This window comes from Hibiscus syriacus, unplaced genomic scaffold, assembly GCF_006381635.1.
Source record: "Hibiscus syriacus cultivar Baekdansim isolate YM2019G1 unplaced genomic scaffold, ASM638163v2 tig00112801_pilon, whole genome shotgun sequence".
In the NCBI taxonomy this organism is placed as follows: domain Eukaryota; kingdom Viridiplantae; phylum Streptophyta; class Magnoliopsida; order Malvales; family Malvaceae; genus Hibiscus; species Hibiscus syriacus.
In genome coordinates, this window is record NW_024063404.1 from 299,854 (window position 1) to 319,953 (window position 20,100).

General features: G+C 36.1%; 1 protein-coding gene and 3 pseudogenes across 1 annotated transcript; 3 read left to right on the forward strand and 1 right to left on the reverse strand.

Moving 5' to 3' along the window:
- Window positions 1-3,253: 3,253 nt before the first annotated feature.
- Window positions 3,254-3,981, forward strand: LOC120183725 (annotated as a pseudogene).
- Window positions 3,982-10,992: 7,011 nt separating this feature from the next.
- Window positions 10,993-12,654, forward strand: LOC120183727 (annotated as a pseudogene).
- Window positions 12,655-13,584: 930 nt separating this feature from the next.
- LOC120183724 (probable protein phosphatase 2C 59) lies at window positions 13,585-17,570 on the forward strand. Its single transcript, XM_039188368.1, has 8 exons — window positions 13,585-13,853; window positions 14,908-15,035; window positions 15,644-15,742; window positions 15,828-15,986; window positions 16,231-16,317; window positions 16,440-16,531; window positions 16,774-16,848; window positions 17,190-17,570. Exons 1-8 carry the CDS (start codon window positions 13,690-13,692, stop codon window positions 17,358-17,360), a joined length of 975 nt encoding a protein of 324 aa, XP_039044299.1. The 5' UTR covers window positions 13,585-13,689; the 3' UTR covers window positions 17,361-17,570.
- An 837-nt stretch (window positions 17,571-18,407) lies between these two features.
- Window positions 18,408-18,888, reverse strand: LOC120183702 (annotated as a pseudogene).
- Between the last annotated feature and the right edge of the window lie 1,212 nt (window positions 18,889-20,100).

Below are 20,100 nucleotides of genomic sequence, written 5' to 3' on the forward strand. Positions count from 1 at the left end.
CTCCTTTGGTAATCTTCCATTCATAACCTGAAAAGGTTGTACTATATCCTTCTCCATTAAGTTGTCCTACAGAAATCAAATTCCTTTTGAGGCCAGGAATATGTCTCACTCCTGTCAGCTTCTAGGTGGTCTGGTTTGGTAACTTTAATCGGATGTCTCCTTTTCCAATGATCTTCAAGGTTTCATCATCGGCTAGATGAACCTTCCCAAAATCACCACTGACATAGTTCTCCATGATTTCTCGGCATGGGGTGGAGTGGAAAGATGCCCCTGAATCTAAGATCCATGATTCAATCAGAGTGTTGACGCTTAGAATCATGGCATCACATGTCTCCTCTGTCATGTTGGCAGATTCTTGTGCACCGGTATCTTTCTTCAGTGCTCGGTAATCTCTTTTAAAGTGACCATTCTTGCCACAATTATACAGGTAAAATCTTTCTTTCCTGATCTTGATTTGCCCCTTCTGGATTTCGATCTGCCACGATTTGAATTTCTTTATGAAGTTCTCCCTCTGGACTCCGTGTGCAAGGCTGAGGAGGTTGATGCTTCAACCGATTCTCTCCGTTGAAATTTTTTCGCTCAGTACCAGATCCTGAACATCGTCGAATTTCAATTTACTATTTCCCGACGAGCTGCTAACTGCTGTAACAGTAGCATTCCAACTGTCTGGTAGAGATGATAAGAGAATTAAAGCTCGAACTTCAGCATCGAATTCAATTTCCACTGTCAACTAGGTTGTGATTGTGTTGAGTTCATTTAGGTGTTGTGCCATCGATGCCCCTTCCGTCATCCGCAAATTGAATAATCGCCTCATCAAGTGTACTTTGTTTGAGGCTGATGACTTCTCATACATACTGGAGAGAGCCGCCATAAGACCCGTTGTGGTCTTTTCCTTTGCTATGTTGAAAGCAACATTGCATAACGTCAGTCGGATAACTCCGAGGGCTTGTCTGTCCAGAAGAGCCCAGTCTTCATTCTTCATGCCTTCTGGTTTCTTTCTTGAGAGAGGTTGATATAGATTTTTCTGGTACAAAATCCTCAATCTGCATCTTCCAAAAACCAAAGTCCGCACCATCGAACTTCTCAAATTTTCACATTCCCTTCGTCTGCAGCCATCGCTCTTACTCGAATCTGGCTTCTTCGATCGTTTCTGATAATTCTTGCGAACCACCGTATATTAGAACACCTCCGTCGACAAGCTCGTATCGCCTACAAATTTTTTTACTATTCACAAAATTCACTATTCACGTGAATAGTAATGAATAGTAACATCGTAAAAAATTGGCAAAATTCACAACCAAAAGCTCTTATATCAGTTGTTAGGAAATAAACCCGAGTACAAGTAATTTCCCTATAACCAGATTAGTGAGAATGCGAAATAAAAGCGGAAAAATAATACCCGAAATTGATAACGGAGTTCAGCCAATTGTGCTTACGTCTCGGACTGCTGCAGATCTTTTACTAAGAGAGAAATTTACAGGTGTTTACAAAACACTCACTACAAAGAAAGCTCTCTAGTATTGGGAGAAAGAAATGATTTTTGGGATGATTTTGAAGCTAAATGAGCTAGGGTATTTATAGTTGAAACTTAGGGACTAATCTTTGAAAATACCCTACAGTGCAATGACTAAAGTGAATTTACCCATTCCTATTTTCAACAAACATCTACCAAACTTTACCAAACTTTGAAAAATATTTTTCAAAGAAACATTTACCAACCTTTGGACTTTTAACAGATGTATGGATCAGAATGTTGGGCAATCAAGAAGGATCACGTAAGAAGATGGAGGCCGCAGAAATGAGAATGCTTCGATGGACATGTGGTAAGACTCTGTGGGAAATGACTCCAAACTCTGCAATTAGGATGTCATTGGGGTGATGCCTGTATCCGAAAAATTGAGGGAGGGAAGACTATGGTGGTTTGGGCATGTCCTTAAGAGACAACAGTCAGATGCGGTCAGGAGGGTAGAGTCGATTATAGTCGACGGTGCCAGAAGGAGAGGACGACCAAGGAGGAAGTGGGTAGACTGCTTGAGATCTGATTTGAAGGATTTAGCCCTTATCGAGGACATGACCTCTGATAGGAAAGTATGGAGACTTAAGACCAGGGTAGCAGAGTAGTGTGGGTCACAACCATATGGTGTAGCATCTCTGCCTTCTTTTTAAGCCTTTATAGTAATTTCCTTGACTTCTACTTTTAATACGTTTTTGTCATGAGAATTTTGAAGGATTAGAACTTGGATAGCGGAGTAGTGTTGCATTAGTTTAGGTTTTAACCCATTTGACATTATTCTTTTATCGTAGCTTGCAACCACTGACTTCTGTATATCCTTATCATGTTTCGTCTTTTAAATTTATTCGGGACTCACGTTTTTTTGTCTATATTCAGAGATTTGTACGCAGGGATTTATTTGCAGGGATAACTTCTCATTACAGACGCGCATATGAAGACTGTTCAACTATGTATTTATTTATACATGCATTGTATTTTATCTTTATTTTTAATTTTTCTGACTGCCGAAGGTCTTCCACGGAAGCTGCTCTCAACCTGGCGTTGGGGATAGCCTACTAGCCTACCTCCCCCTAACCTCATTACATATGGGAATAGGGTTTTGTTGTTGTTGTTATTGGTAATATATTTAGGGTTTTACTATTGTATTATTAATATTTGAATCTAAAATAAAAAAATTAAAACAAGTCTTATAATAAATTTTACAAGTCAAATTAAAACAGAATTCGGAACACAAAAATGTGGTAAAAAATTATTAGAGTTTTTAATCAGCAATTAAGAATATAATATTTGATTATTAGGGGTCCGAGCAGAGAATGGTGAGATCTCTTAACCATATACATCTATTAATGATAGGCGTCAACATATTTAAATGATCAAGAAGAAAGGTTTGGTGTATGTGCATTTTTTTAGAAATAAATTAAAAAGATTGTCTTTTATATATTGATGTAAACTTTGATTTAATTAAATATATTAATTTGAATTAAGAATTGTATTTAAAATTTTAAAAATATTGAGTTAGATTTTTAAATTTTATAATTAAATAAATAAATTGTACATCAAATAAATAATAACCCTAAATAAAATTGCATGGGGGGAGAGAGAGAAAGGGGAAGGCCATCAAAGCACGTCGCTAACAACACAACCCAAAACACACACACACACAGACATCCCATCAAACATTCTATCTCTCCTCTATAAAACAATCCAACAATTAACTTCACCAGCTTCTTTGATCTACGACCTGTATTTTTCTTTCTATCTATCTCTAAAGTTAAATATTATAGTGCTTGTAATGGAAAAGCACCTCAACTCCGTAGCTTCATCATCAGTGCCTTCAACGCCAACACCGACCACTTTCGTGGAGGCTGATGCAAACACCTTCAAAGACCTGGTCCAGAAACTCACCGGATCCACAACACACAGACAAGCTCCCCGTTACTCTCCCTGGAAGGCTTTCCTCCAAAACCTGCTCTCATGGCTGTGACCACCCCACAGCACCGCGACGTCCACCGTTTAAGCTCCAAGAACGTAGGAAATTACAACACTCCATGAAAAAGCTGGAGATCAAGCTCGGTCTCACCACTCTACGTAACTCGCCTAGTCACCGTGTCTGTGTCTGCAAACTCTCGTCTTGACTCACCGGTGACTCCACTAGGATCAGAATCACTCTTTTACTCTAGCTCTGGTACTGTATCACCATCGTCTCCGAGGGTTTCAGAAGAAGAAAAGGCGATTGCAGAGAAATGTTTTTACTTGCACCCGTCAACGTTAAATACACCCAGAGGAAGCCGATCGCCGGAGCTTTTGACTCTTTTCCCACTTAGTTCACCTCGAGAGGAGAAGCGAGATTAAGTCTCCGTGTTCAAGTTGTTGGTGTTTTCTTCCTGGGATTTTAATCATTTGTGGGTTAAAAGTGTTATTGTTATTGGTTTTGCATCTTTGTTTAATTGTGGAGGTTTTGGTGTTGCTTAATACCATGGATTCTTGGAAATTTGCGAACTTAATTGCTTCTTCTCACCTGCACCCATTGGGATCTTCCGTGAAGATGAAAACGAGAGTCGAAAGAAACGTATCATTATCTCGCTCACATATATAAATTTTATATACCGTATTCGCTCGTACGTATTATATAAATTTAGATACCGTAAATGTATATTTAATCAGAGAAGAGTATGATGCTTAGACGCGTTGCATTGGATTCTTGGCGTTGAACTTGATTAGACTAAAACCAAGTTTATGGTCTAAAATCAAATTTGTTTGGTTTCGTATTTTCCATATCTTGGTACTTAGAATGATTGCATCCTAGCTTGTTTTTCTAATTTTAGTTGGACTTGAATTGCAAATGGGGTTGCGTATACAAGTCATATGAATACAGTTATCATCAAATATGTATCCATTATTATATTTGTGTCAATTTTCTTTCAAAAGTAAAATTATTTAAATATGAATTGTTCATGATTTTACGGGTAGTTATAGATGTATACGGTGGTGTTGTGAAGACAAAGATTGGAAAACCTGTGAAGAAATAATTTATTGTCACAAACTTTGAAGCTGTGGGGTCTCGTATTGTTCACATTGAGTGGAGGGTAAATTACGGGGCAATATCTCGAAGGAGACCCTCGTTAATGCGTATGTTTTCTTGTAGAATTATAACTAGTGGTTAGAGGTGGAATCATCCACTTAGAAAACGTTATGACCTGAAAAATACTGAAGGCGGGGCCCATCCCATGGCATGCGATGCAACCGCGTAAGTTGCTCATGCAATTCTTCTGCGTGTCGTATGGGGATTACATCTCCAATGTGGAATTAATTTTTGCTCTCGCCTCTACGACATATGTATATTATATTCACCAAAGAAAATGCAGAATCTTCGCTTTCTTCTTTGCTTACAATTACTTGTTAAAATGTAACTCTTAAACTCGGCCTAGGAGTTACAACTAAATCAGAGTAATCACGTTGATCTTATAAACAATTTACAGATAAAAATTTGTTTAATAAATCATTTAAATTTTTTTACCAAATTCGAGATCAAAATACACTCATGCCACAATTTAAAGAGGTTGAAAGAAAAAATTTAACCTCACACAACATAAAATCGAGACTACTCCTGTGATAGTCAAACTGGTTATACATTTAGATAATCTGAAAATAGAAACAAAAATACAGTGAGTTACAAAGCTCAGTGTGTCCTCTAAATATGAATAATAATTCAGATATTTTCAGGCATGATATAATGTAAAGAGTATTCTAGATGGCCTTTTAGAATCTATTTAGAAGTTTGCTTGCATCAGGTTTCACTTGTCAGCTCACATAGTTGGTTAGTTAGGTCTAACAAACTAGGTGATGTTCATGTATATATGTTTACATCCTCTATGCAAAACATCATGTTCTTTACTCATAATAAAAATCACACCTACTCTTCTCATTATTTCTAGTTTCTCAAGATGGTATCATTCGCCAGAGATTTCAGAGTCCTTTTCTCTTCTTGGCCCTATGATCCATTGTGTTCTTGCTCTTTTTTCCCTTTTTTGCTGCTGAGGAGTTCAACTCGTGTGTTGCGATGGCTCTTGAAGATGCTTTGCAGAATTTGGATCTTAGCGAATCGTCAAGGAGTAGTGGACGGTTGTTCATAAACAAGAAAATTAATCTTGTTCTCAATTAGATGAATTTCCTTTTATGAAAACAGTAGGTTCTCTTGACAGTAAGGAGTCATCGCTTGGAAAGACTTCTTACTGGTGATCTTCAACAGCTGCCAGAGATGATTCAATAGGCTGATGGCAGCTTTGTTATCAATGAAGCACATGAGATCTTTGTGGCACAGGATAGTTCCCTAGCATTGTGGCTCCTCTCTACCATCATCGATCATATTCTTCCTCAGTTTGTAGGTGCAAAAACATCGATAGATGTTTAGTCAACCGTGCTCAAGTTCTTTGTAAATCGTTCTATGATGAGTGTTATGAGCCTTCATTTCAAACTCAAAACAATCAAGAAAGGTGAGGAAAGCATGAGGAGTTATCTTACTCAAATAAAGGAGGTATGTGATGCTTTGGCTACATGTGGAAGTCTGATTTTAGATCTTGAACAAACTATCACTATTTTAGATGGTTTGTTGTACGAATATCAATCGTTTGTGGAGGTGATTACTGCTAGCAAATAAGCTTATTATGTTGATAGAGTTAAGCATGTTCTAATTTATGATGAAGCTCAGTTGAAGGGATTTCAGCAGAATATTCAATTGCACGTGAGAGCTCATGTTACTCAAGTTCAACACTGCAATCAAGACACTCGTCAATCGCATCAATTCAATAGTTATTCATGGCAATATGGTGGTAGGAGTTCTGGTGGTCGAACAGGTGCTCATGGGCGTGGGCGTGCGCGTCTACAGTGTCAGTTGTTAGAGTATGTCCAAAGACCAATCATATGATAATTGTAATGATACATTTTATTTACCGATTTTATTAAATAAAGGCATTGCCACTATTCTTTTCAGTTATATATATGTGTTTAACATAAACTGAAAGATAATAAAGTTCATATAATAACATTATTATTATTATTAAAAGATCCCTAGTTAAGTATTATTATGGGTATGAACAATAATAATACGCTTAAGACTAACATGTTATTGATTGATGACAACGAATTGTCATTGACATAGAGATGTCAGAATTGATACGTGATTATATTGTTAGAGAACAATGTATTGGATTGACCTACCATGAGCATATGTCTTGGATTATTATGTGATGTTCATAACATTGCTCATGGTGATGATTATATGTATGATCCTCAGACTTGAGATGAATGTTATCCCAACATATATTGTTGTATGTTTTGATACAGTTAACCATGTTCCATAATTGTTTGCACTATAAAGATTGTTATTGAATATATCTCGATATATGTAGTGGGGTGTGTATGATTAAGATAAGATTTATCCTTCCTACATAATAGGAAATATATCACATGCCACTTGGTTGAGTGAGACTAGAAATGCATAGCCATGCTCGAATAAGTTGATATGAGATATCACAAATTATTCGTTAATTATAGTATACTCTAGATATCAAGAACCAATAGATTGACTATACAAGTGTGACTATTCCAAGACTTTTTCCTATTCTAGTTATAAAGGAAAAAAAGAATGTAATACATAAAAGAGTTAATCACGAATATGATATGTCAAATCATAATTTCTTGTAACTTAGGGGACAATGATATATTGCTAGATGATACTCATTGTATGTAATATTATAATTGTTCTAATAATTATTACTAATGTTACAAGAACCTACAGGGTCACACCCTAGAATTGAAATGAGCAAATATTTGCAATTTGTTGTACGTTACTAAAATATATATAGAGTTAATATATGTATATTTGATATACATATGATTTTACTTATCCCAAATATAGTAAATAAATATTAAAAGAATGTAATTCCGATTACAACTCTTTTAATGGATATTTAATTCAGAATAATTAAATAAGAGTTTAAATAAACGTTAAAGAGTGTAATTCGGATTATATGTCTTTAATGGATATTTAATTTGAATTAATTAAATAATAAATTAATTAATTCGAAATAACAAAAAATCCCTAATATGTTAGGGTAACTCATATTTAAAGTTGTGTAAGGTCTAGCAACCGTTTATCTTCAGCTGTTTTCTCAAAACTATTTTGTCTTTTCGTGGAGGCTTACGATTCGAATCATTCGTGAGCACTATTATCCATTTCTGTCTATGTTGCTTTTCAAGGAACCCACTATAAGTTTTCGCATCATTTCCTTCCGATTTTGGTTTTTCATACTTGGATTGCTAGTGAGCCCGTTTAGTTTTGTTTTCACTGCGTCATGGGGTGCATCAACGGTCCCAACAGTGGTATCAGATCCACTTGTACATCCGAATTCAGGTTAAAATTCTTGGTTGATGTGATATATATGAGATGCATGTTTTGGTTTTATTGTTTTCGACAATTATGTGATTTTTGTGCGAAATCAGTGGTCGATTAAAGTTACGATTAATATGTTAATATGTTTTTACAATCTGTATGTTGTTGCAAGGATTTTACGAAATCCATATGTCAATCGTTGACATGATGATCAGTAGGTATGTAATAGCATATAGCGTTTGGCAGTGGAACAATGGTTACTCCGATGCAAAAAAACCTTCAGGATTAAAAATCCCACAAACACGATTCTGTTGATAAGTGTTATCAAATCGTGAGGTTTTTCTATAGAAACGAAAGTGTGTTTTTAAAAAATAATCCCACCGGCGTAACAACGTGTGGTTCGTCCGTTGACCCTTAATGAGCAATATAGATTGCAGGCCCATATTAGTATTTTTAACAAAGACATAACAATGTGTATATATATATATATATATGATATGTTTGTTTTGCACGGTGTTTGACATGTATGGTTATAGCACTTTTTCAATTTACAATGGTTGAATTTTAAAATACGGCCTGTGTGTCGTGCCTTTCTATATTTCAACTATATTTCTCTTCTCATTTTATTCCCTTGTATGTAAAACGAGTTTCTTTTAAATTTTAATCCTATGAAGATTCAAAATGAGCAGAAGAACGGACTGAGCTAAAGGCGAGAAGATACCTAGAGAGCAGTCATAGGTTTTTGGGTTTTGGTTCTCCCATTGGCTTAGGATAGACAACCTTAGTTATTATTTTTGGGATATAACCATTGCATCTTATTTATTGCTTATATTTGTTATGTGTGTAATACAACAAATGTTAAAATAAGAATGAATATTGATGAAATCAATAAGAGCCTAATATTAAACGAAAAATGATGAGATATTTACGCAAATCCCTCTTTATAATCTAAGTTAACTTAACCGTCCAATATTTACCCTCGTTAAGGCTTCGATCGATATTGTATGGGCTTTGTCAAAGCATTGACACATAAATCTATCTTGGTTAAACGCGAATAATAAGCAAGTGATATTCATTAGTTGAGTTATTGGTAATAACTTAGTTAGGTTATTCTAATAGGATTACAAACCTAGAGGCTAAGTATTTGGATAAGTCGTGAGATGATTTGAATAAGAGTTGTTCACCAAAAGGAGGAGTTAAAAGAGATGTAACTAGTAAAGTGTTACTTACCTAAATAATCACTATCCTAAAAGAAAAACCAAAGCTGATTTAGGAAATTGATGAATTATGGATCCTCACCCTCTAGAAAAAATTTCGTTGATTTTTTTTTGAAATTAAAACGAGAGGGTTTTAATTTTGAATAAAATAGTGGGAGTAATTTGTAAATAAATACCTATTTATAAATTTTTAATTCAGTAAATTTACTTACTTTAATATTTTTAATAGAGAGTTTTTAATTTTGAATAAACACTTTATCACTGCAATCACTCCTTGAGAATGAGAAGCTTAATGACATAAATTTCCTTGATTGATTTCGTAATTTGAGAATTATTCTCAAACAGAAAAGGAAATAATATATCATTGAAGAACTTGTTCCTGATAAACCGACAACTAATTCTTCTAGAGCTGACAAAGATAAATTTAAGAAACATATGGATGATATATTAGACGTTGGATGTCTAATGCTTGCCACCATGACTCCTGAGCTTCAAAAACAACATGAGGACATGGTTGCATATGAGATGATTCAAAATCTGAAGGAAATATATGAAGGGCAATCACGTCAAGAGAGGTACGATACCTCTAAAGCTCTATTTCAATGCAAAATGGCAGAGGGATCTCCTGTGAGAGCTCATGTAATCAAGATGATGGGCTACATCCAAACGTTGAAAAAGTTGGGATTTCCTCTCAAAGATGAATTGGCTACTGATGTTATCCTGTAATCGTTGCCATATAGCTTTAGCCAATTTGTCCTTAATTTCAACATGAATGAAATTAACAAGACTTTACCACAGTTACTTGGCATGATACGAACTGCTAAAAGTAACATGAAAAATGTTGGACCTAAGCTCATTCTGATGGTCCACAAGGATAAAGAAAAGGGAAAGAAAAAGGTAGCGACAAAGTATAAGGGCAATGGTAAGACCAAATTGAAAGGAAAAGATGCATTGAAAACCAAAAGGGGAGTTAGCAAGGAAGGAAAATGTTTCCATTGCGATAAGAACGAACATTGGAAGAGAATCTGCCATGTTTATCTTGAAAAGGTCAAGAAGGCAAAAACAAACGAAACGTTTGTTTCATGATGTTAATTTGTCAACATCTACTTTTTGGGTATTAGATATCGGTTGTGGTTATCATTTTTTACATATGTAAAAGGACTGCAAAAGAGAAGGAATCTGGCTAAAGGAGACGTAGATCTACGAATGAGAAATGGAGCAAGAGTTGATGCATTAGCTATAAGGATATATGTTTTATCTTTGCCTAGTGGACTTGATTTAAATTTAGAGGATTGTTATTTTGTTCCTAGTTTGACTAAGAACATTATTTCTATTTCTTGTTTGGACAAGATTGATTTTGAGATTATTATTAAGAATAATTATATGCCTCACTAAGTCAAAGACTTAGCATGTGAGTGTTTCACACGTAGGTTCAGAGAAGCAATAAGAGCAAAGCTAGGCAAGTCATGTCAACATCTCCTTTCAGAAGATTAGATAAAAAACGAATTAAACCGTAGATATTTTGTCATATTGAATGTGGTTGGCATGTAATTAATGGTTTGAATCTTAAATGCTTTGATCAATTTTGTAAATAAACCTTATTGTATTTATGGAAATTATGGAGTTATAAATTCAATTGAGTTTAAACTTCCATTGGTTACTTTTGATTAAGGTTTCCACCATTTTTATATAAATAAAAGTTTTAAATTTTCAATTATCTTTTAAAAGTAAACGATTTGAAAAGTCAATGTGACACCTCGGATTCGTATCCGGGTTGGATACGGGTTGGGGTGTTACATAGTTGGTAGGTAGATTAAATAGATTTTTTTTTAAGATAAAAGATCACTGCTATATATGAATATAGTAATAGAGAGTGTGGTTTTAAGATGAGAAAAAGAAACAAAGGCGTAGCATGGGCGCCTTCCTCTCTGCTAGTAAACTCCTTGTTTATATATGCCTAATTGTCTTCTCTTTGAAGGAGGGCTATGCCACTGCTGAGAGCCATCCACCTCAATATCACCACACTCATGCCATCCAAGTCGCCTCTCTTTTACCCTCCTCTATTTGCAGCTCTGATGCTTCTGCACAAGGTTAATCATCTCTCTCTATGAAATGATTACTGCTGTTTTTTGTGCATTAACAAGGATGATACTCTAGTATTGAAGTTCTATGACTTGTGCATGTCCTTGAAGTTTAGCCTCGGACAAGTACTCCTCTTTATCGGTTGTCCACAAGCATGGCCCGTGCTCTCAGCTCCAACGAGAGAAAGCAAATATTTCCACTCAAGCCGAAATCCTCCTCCAAGACGAAGCCTGGGTCAAGTACATTCACTCAAAGCTTGCCAAGAACCAAGGCCTCACCAATGTGAAGCAGAGCGATAATGTCAATCTCCCGTCCAAGGATGGTAGCGTGGTGGGGTCGGGTAATTACATAGTCACAGTGGGCCTCAACACCCCAAAGAAGGATCTGTCTCTCATATTCGATACTGGAAGCGACATCACATGGACACAATGCAAGCCCTGCTTAAGATCTTGCTATAAACAGAAGGATCTTATTTTTCCTCCCTCCTTATCCTCAACGTAATCCAATGTTTCCTGCGGCTCAACTACCTGCAATTCACAGATTTATGCAACATGTAATTTTCTTTGGCCGATTCAGGTCCCATCGGATTTGTGTTAAAATGTTAATTCATTATTTTTATATGTATGATTTTAGGTAACTCGCTTAATTGCTCATCATCAGCTTGTGTTTATGGCATCCAATATGGGGACTCGTCATTCTCAGTTGGATTCTTTGCTAAAATAAAGCTCACCTTGACATCAAGGGATGCGTTCAATAACTTTCTCTTCGGTTGCGGCCAAAACAACCAAGGTCTTTTCGGTGGCGCAGCTGGTTTGCTAGGACTTGGCCGAGATAAACTATCTTTGCCTTCTTAAACGGCCGTAAAGTACAAGAAAATATTTTCCTACTGCCTGCCATCATCCCCAGCTCAACTGGCTTCCTTAGATTTGGCAACCGTCACATCTCAAAATCTGTAAAATTGACAACATTATCAACAATCCCCCAAGGAGAATCCTCTTACGGTATTAACATGACCGGAATAAGCGTATGCGGAAAAAATTCGCAGCCGGTTGCACCATCATTGACTCTGGAACTGTCATCACAAGGTTAACACTGGCTGCCTATTCAGCGTTAAGATCTGCATTTAGACGAGAGCTGAAGCAATATCCGAGGGCACAGCCACTTTCTATACTGGACACATGTTATGACTAGCAAGCATTCTACTGTTACAATACCTGAGATAAGCTTCTTGTTCAGTAGGGGTGTTGGGGTTCCCATAATCCAGAGGGAATTTTGTACTTTAATGGTATCTCGCAAGTGTGCTTAGCATTTGCCAGAAACGACGATGACTCGGATGTGACGATTCTCGGGAATACACAACAGAAGACATTGGAAGTGGTATACGATGGTGGTAGAGGAAGGATTGGTTTTGGAACTGGTGGCTGCACCTAAGTTTGTAGCTGATAGCAACAATGGTTCTAGTTTCAAGCATCTTCTACTTGTATCTATACTAATAATTGATTTTAGTTTAAATAAAAACAACCACTACCTTCGGACACCCAGCATCCCAAGCTACTAAGCAGCCATTGAATATAGCTCAAAGCTCCGCCACGAGGACACTACACATCACATGCCAATAAAAGAGGTTGTAACCTGTAACCCAACTACGCACACCACAATCCTCTTGAACCTTCCATTTGCACTCGGTGCAAAATTAAACCTGTATAGGGAAAAAAACAATTTGACCCGTCCATTTTTTTATGGTACAGTTAAAACTCTATAAATTAATAATGTCAGGATCGGAGAAATTTATTAATTTAGAGAATTATTAATTTATCAATAAATTAATAATTATTAATTTAAAGAGTTTTTAAGTAATTATACTGTACATACAAAACAAAAAGACAAATTAGTCTATGTCTCTTAAAATTACGTTGCAAGAGATGAGTTAAATTAATAATGAGCTCCAAATAGACTTGAACTTTAAAGAAAAATAGACAACTATTGAATATATTTCAATAGAGTGTAACATATTTTTTTCAGTTTCTATGAATTATTAATTTATGATTTTCTTGGGACCGAAAATTATAAAGGATCTCACGAAAAATTATTATTCTATTATTTTATCGAGTTTTTCAAATTTTTATATTGATCCAAGTTGAGACCGAACAAATTTATTATTGTAGAGAATTTATTAATTTATTGAGTATTAATTTAAAGAGTTTCTGCTGTAATTTATACATTAAACCGCCTTTTAAGCGCTTTGTTCTCTCTCTCGCTTCCCTTCGTTAAGGTAAACCTTTTCCTCTCCCCGGTCCACCACCTTCATTTATTTATTTATTTCATTAAAACTTTACCGATAATGATCTCACTTATATTAATCATTCCTCAAGTTTCATTTATTGTGTTGGAATTAGTTTGAATTGTATCTGCAAATTTTTTGTTGCTTTGCAGGTTAAGATCTGCGGTGATCCAGAAAATTTGGATACTGTTTGGTTTTAATTAGCATGCAAATTAGGCGTACGTTTTGTTGTTTCCTGATTTGGATCCTAGTGATAAGAAGTGAAAGTTCTGAATGCCCGAGCTGTAATATGGGCTATTTGAACTCTGTTTTGCAATCTTCGAATCAGGTTCACGCTGAATACCGATCGGTCAGCGGCGGAGGCCTTAGGTTTATGCTTCTCTATTTTCTTTCCTTCTCATTATTCTTTGCTTCGACCTTCAATTTCTTCGATTGGTGCCTTTTTTGCTTTGCAAGTTACTCCATATTCATTTTCCATATGGTTCAACACGTGTTTTGCTCTTCACGCTTTGTCTGACTGATGCTAATTGTTCGATTTTTTTTATGTAGAGATCAACTTCGATAGTTAGAGTTCCTGAGATATCCGTTATTTACTTTGCTTTCCTTGCCTACGATGATCCATGCTCATTGGATAGCTTGCTTTCAGTTAAACCTTGGAATATATCTTAATTAGTAAGGCATCTGATTAGTAATCATTATCATTAGCAAAAGTAGACAAAATGAAAAGAGGTAACTTAAAACAAATGAATTTATTCTTGAAATGCATGCTTAACCTCCTTGAATTTGGATAGTTCATATACTTACAAATATAGATTAGCATGCATGTTAAATTATTGTGGATCTTTACCTTTTAATGGTTTGTTCACTGCACGAGTTTGGAGAAACCTACAATGGAATCCTGAATTTGTAGTTTTTGATTCAACCAAAGTGATAATTTCTCAATCATCACATGGCGAATGAATTAGTTTCCTGTTTGTTCCATTCTTTATGGATCAGGATTAAAAGACGGTTTGTCGTGTTGCCAATATAACTCAGGCAAGAACAAATTATTTTTTTGCTTCCAGGCTCTGTTTTTTCTTAGTCCCGACAAAGCAGTTTTTGGTCCTTTCTGTCTTTGACCTAAATATATTGCATTTTGTGCATAAAAAATTTACTGCATGGTTTTGTCACGTATTTTATGTCTTGTATTTTGAATGGTAGGAAATTAATTTTGTTGAATTTTTGTCTGCAATGAGTACACCTGAAGAAATATCATTTGTACTTGTGATGAAGCACAGAAACAATTACATCAATAGTCGTGAAATATTTTTTGCTTAGATTTGATGATAATAACTAGTCTATGGTCAGTGAGTTTACATCTTTTCCTGAAAAAGCAATGATTTATACATGTCTAAATCAAATTTCCCTTGTTTTATGGCAACAGCCAGAATGAAAAGTTCAGCTACGGCTACGCAAGCTCTCCTGGAAAGAGGTCTTCAATGGAAGATTTTTATGAAACAAGAATTGATGGTGTTGATGGAGAGATAGTTGGTCTTTTTGGAGTTTTTGATGGTATATTTCTCTTACTTTATCTATGTATCTCTCCCCGATGCTTTTGCACATATCTTTCTAATGGTTCATGTATACTTCACAACTCGTCCTACATATAGGTAAATACTTTTTGTAACATTAGTGGCCATTATAATTTGTGTTAAAGAGTGTATAATTCTTGTTTTCCTCCAGTTTAGCCTTTCTTCATTTGATAATCTCTTTCTGTTCTAAGTTGAGCATTTTCTTCCTTGGTTTTGCTCTGATCCCTCGGGGAGTCTGAGTAGAGCAAGATACACTGTTGTTTGCTGGACAATACAAGTGTAGTCTCAAGTTTCAGCATAGAGAACGTATCTGAAAGGATTTCAGGCATATTCCGGTATTAGTTATCTGCTTCATTGTGGTAGCAATATTGGAAGCCATTGCTCATGGGCTGTTATTGGCTCAGGACAGTTCTGTGGTAAACTATAAATTCTATGCTGTGGCTGTTCATTATATTCTGCCTTAGAAAATATTCTTTTACCATGCATCATTAAGATCATAACTGCTGTAAGATTAAAGAATCTGTTGCTGGCTTGTCATGATTAGTTAGTTGATTGTTCACTCAATCTTTACACGCAAGGCTTTTTCAGGTCATGGAGGTGCTCGGGCAGCTGAATATGTCAAGCATAACCTTTTCAGTAATTTGATCAGGCATCCAAAGTTCATATCTGACACCAAATCTGCTATAGGTTATCCACATTGTTACTGCATTGTATAGTTGTCTTTTCTAGTTGGCTTGTCTAACTTGTCTTTTCAAATTGTTTCCAACTCCAGCTGATGCATACAACCATACAGACTCTGAATTTTTAAAATCAGAAAATAACCAAAATAGGGATGCTGGATCTACTGCTTCTACTGCTGTACTTGTTGGTGATCGATTGCTAGTTGCAAATGTTGGGGATTCTCGAGCTGTTATCTGCAGAGGCGGCAAAGGTATGATTTATTGTTTTTTTCTATTTTATATTCATCTGATATCTGAAACATGTGATGTTGCCATTAGCTTTACCTGTAACATGAAAGCTCTATATGTTATGTTTTACTTCAAACGAGTTTAACACAGTATGCTTTCTTATGTAACTGCTCCTTTGCCCATCCAGTGTAGGCGTGAATTAAGGTTTTTGATAATCTTGTTGAAGAATCATTTGATTGCTGGCTGATCTATGATATTCCCTTGCAGCTTATGCCGTGTCTCGTGATCACAAGCCAGATCAAAGTGATGAACGACAAAGGATTGAGGATGCAGGAGGATTTGTCATGTGGGCTGGTGCGGAATACATTTGGCCATTTCTCTGTTCCTCTCTTACCGTCCTATCTTCTGTATAAGCTTTTCTGTGTGTAAAATTTCTTCCTTTTATTCATTTACTGTGGCGGAAATCATCTCTGTAGGAACTTGGAGAGTGGGAGGTGTTCTTGCTGTCTCTCGTGCATTTGGTGACAGGTTATTGAAGCAGTATGTTGTTGCTGATCCAGAAATCCAGGTCCGTTCGGAAGATTGGATTGTTATAATTAAGACAGAAACCTATAACAAAGGAAATCCTGTTTTGCACCAAGATTCAGAGGAGGGGGGGAATATGTCTCATCAGCTTTCTCTCAGTTTACAGCCGCTCTTTGCATGTAGCCTTAATTGTTAGATTTCTGCCTGGGGATTAACAACTTTATAGGATTCCGACTATTGATTTTTAAGCATTCTACAACTCGTGTATCTTATTTGAGCTTGCAGGAGGAAAAAGTTGACAGCTCGCTTGAGTTCCTTATTCTTGCAAGTGATGGACTGTGGGATGTTGTTTCAAACGAGGTATGAAACACTTTACTTTCTTAACTTGATGCATCTTGGTAGTAGTTTGGCAAAAACTGGCAGCATTTTGATTCTGTCAATGGGCGGTAGCATTTTATTTTCCTCACATTATTTAATTGAAGAAATGAGCATAATTTTTTTAATTAGTCCGGGGTGATTATAAGGTCGTATCTGTACAGGATTTTTCTTAGCCATTGACAATGCACACAAACCTTACAGGCAGCTGCTCAAATCCAGGACCGCAAGGGAGAACAACACTCCCATTAACCATTGATGTCTCTAAATGGATTCAGAATTGAGCATAGTTAGCTTCCTTCATAACTGCTGTTTACCTTTTGCAGGAGGCTGTGGCAATGGTAAAGCCAATAGAGGATCCCGAGCATGCAGCGAAACGGCTGATGCAGGAGGCATGTGAGAGAGGTAGCGCAGATAATATCACTTGTGTTGTCGTCCGTTTCTTGGCTAATCAACTGGCCAATCAAAGTGGCTCCTCTTGTAGTGATTCTGCTTAACACATCCCTTCCTAGCATGGTTTTAAGTTTCGGTTATGTTGCTAACAAAAAAAATTGAGTCGAAATAAACTTGAATAGTAATAGTTGGTCATAGAAAAGAAAAATCTTTGTATCACGCACATAGAAGGGGTTTCCAGTTGTGAATTTATGTAAAGAATGTCAAGACTCAAGTCCTTTTATGTTGTAGTCAAATTTGTTTCTCTTGTAGTTATTTCCATGTTTGTGATGTTCCCTTTCAGAAAGTATAATTTAGAAAGGAAACTATCGTCAATATTATTGGTTTTGGTCTTTGTTTCCTTATTCCAAGAAGAAAATTACATGAAGAGGTGGCTAATCACGGTTTGGTGTAGGGTGTTGTGTTACTCATCATGTTTGACTCTTGAAATATTTGTTCACACCTCACTTCACTTTTCGGTTGGGTGTTCTTTACATTCAGGTATTTAAAAATATTTAAGTTTGATTATTAAATTAAAAGATAAAAAAAAATATGTTTATCTGTGATTAATTTATTTATTAGTCATGAATAAAGTACTTATGAATAATTTCGTGAATATATATATTTAAATTTTGTGGTTTTAATTCGTAGCAAAATTAAGCGCTTTCATAGCAAGATAATAGACCCAACAACTTCTGTAGCAGTTAAAATTTTCCGAGTGTTAAGGATCGGAAAGGTTGTGAATGAACTTCAAATGTTCCTCAAAACATCTCTATCTTCAAAATTTCGGCAATGGTCATATCTATTAACAAATAGATGGTCATCAAAAACAGAGTGGGAATTAAATTAATGTGATTTGAAAGCAATAGCTACCGTCGACTTGCTGTGCAGTTGCTTAAGGTTTGCTTTTCCATAAACAAATCGTATTGGGAGCAATTGATGGTGTGCGAGTGTCCCCAGTTTCCATGAACAAATCTTGATGACACAGTTTACATTTCCCGATGACCAAAAAAACAAACAAGCAACTTCTGGGGACTAATAAGGAAAAACCCAACAGAAAAATCAAAATAGAGAAAATTCTCTCAAAAATAAACGGAAATCAGCTAAGTGGTTCAGTTTTGGTCTTGGCTTTGTTGTTGTCTCTCATGGTTGTGTGTAATCGTTGGCGATTGATGATGATCATCGTCCATTTCTTGTTTCATTTTCATCATCGTTTTCAGCAGATCCTTGCATGTCTTTTGAGTCACCATTTTGATCACCAAAAATGGAAGCTTTACTGAAAACAGGGGTAGCCAAGAAGGTGGGGGTGAGTTCACCAGCCATCATGACCAGTATTTGGTCCTCGTAAACCTTAACTTGGTTGTTTGAATCGTCCTCGGTGTCGTCTCCTCCTCCGCCGCCGTTATTATTGCCCAAGCGAGCAGAGACGGCTCTGTAGGAGCAAGCCAAGATGAGGAGAGCAAAAGCAATGAGAGCCAACATCGCTGACAGGCCGCCAAAGAGGTAGGGCACAGGGGAGTGCCATTGGGAACGTGGTGTAGATATCATCAAGGGCTTTGGTGATGCTACTGCTTTTGCCTTAATAGGTCTCATTGTTTAATGGTGGTAGAGGAAATGAAGGTTAAAGCACCTGATCAACACACACACAAAGCCAGGCCTGGCTGTTATTTATAAGCAGCTAAACTTAGCATTGGCGGGGGCATTGCACATTGCTTTGGATAAATGTGCTTTTCCAATTACATATACAATACTACACCAAACCAGACTTTAAAAAAAAGAAAAGTATGCGTATGATCTTTTAACCTGATGCTGATTATCTTTCTACAAATCTAAATCTTGGATATTTGTGTTCCGTATAAAAACAAGAATGGACTTACTCATATCTGATGGTACCAACAAAGGAATGTCCTAAACTTGGCCATTAACCATCATTAGGAGCCAAGCCTAGAGGAGCATTGTTTATTGTAGAACAAGAATCTTTCCCTGCCCTGCCTTTGAAAACATTAGCCCATTGAGAGGGAGATACAGTTAAAACGCACTGAGTATTGCTGATGGAGGCATCCGCTACAATCATTATACATATAACAAAAGCATAATCATCGCTTTTGTGGGTAGTGGTAATATTATCTTGTGATTTTCATCAGTTGTATAATGTATTTCACTCTTCTTTTACCATTTCTACGTTCCATATAACTTCAGCCTTCACTTTATTTGTATATAAGAGGGAGAAACTGCGAGCATGATTGATGGATAAGGTGGGCTACTATGGAGATAATTAATCAAAATGGGTAGTGATGGGAATCCCACTTCATGGCGTATCTGTAGAGGTAAGACACCAAAAGCCAGTGGTAAGGATGTGCATGTTTTGTTGGATATATGTAGTGATTAAAGCTACAACATTTGGGTGTGAGGGAGGGTGGGATCTTCCAAATACCAAGAGTCTCGTTCATTACATTTTTCACCTTCTGTCTCTGCTTTTCGTTCATTCATGGCTACTACTACTAATCATGTACTGATTGCAACTAACTAAAATGGAATCTTATTATGGATCCTAATAGATTTGTTTGATTATTTTAACTTGTTGTATGATGCAATCATTACTCTCCACTCACCAAATCTTATTGGAATTTTGAGATTATAGGTTTTGTATTTTCACAAAAATATCTCCATTACCAATAATCCTTGCTTTATAAAGTTATTGGCCGCTTGGATTGGGCGATATTCATTTGGGATAATCAATAGTTGATTCAGAAATATTTTTTTTAGGATAGACATATATATATATACACGATACAAACTTTATAT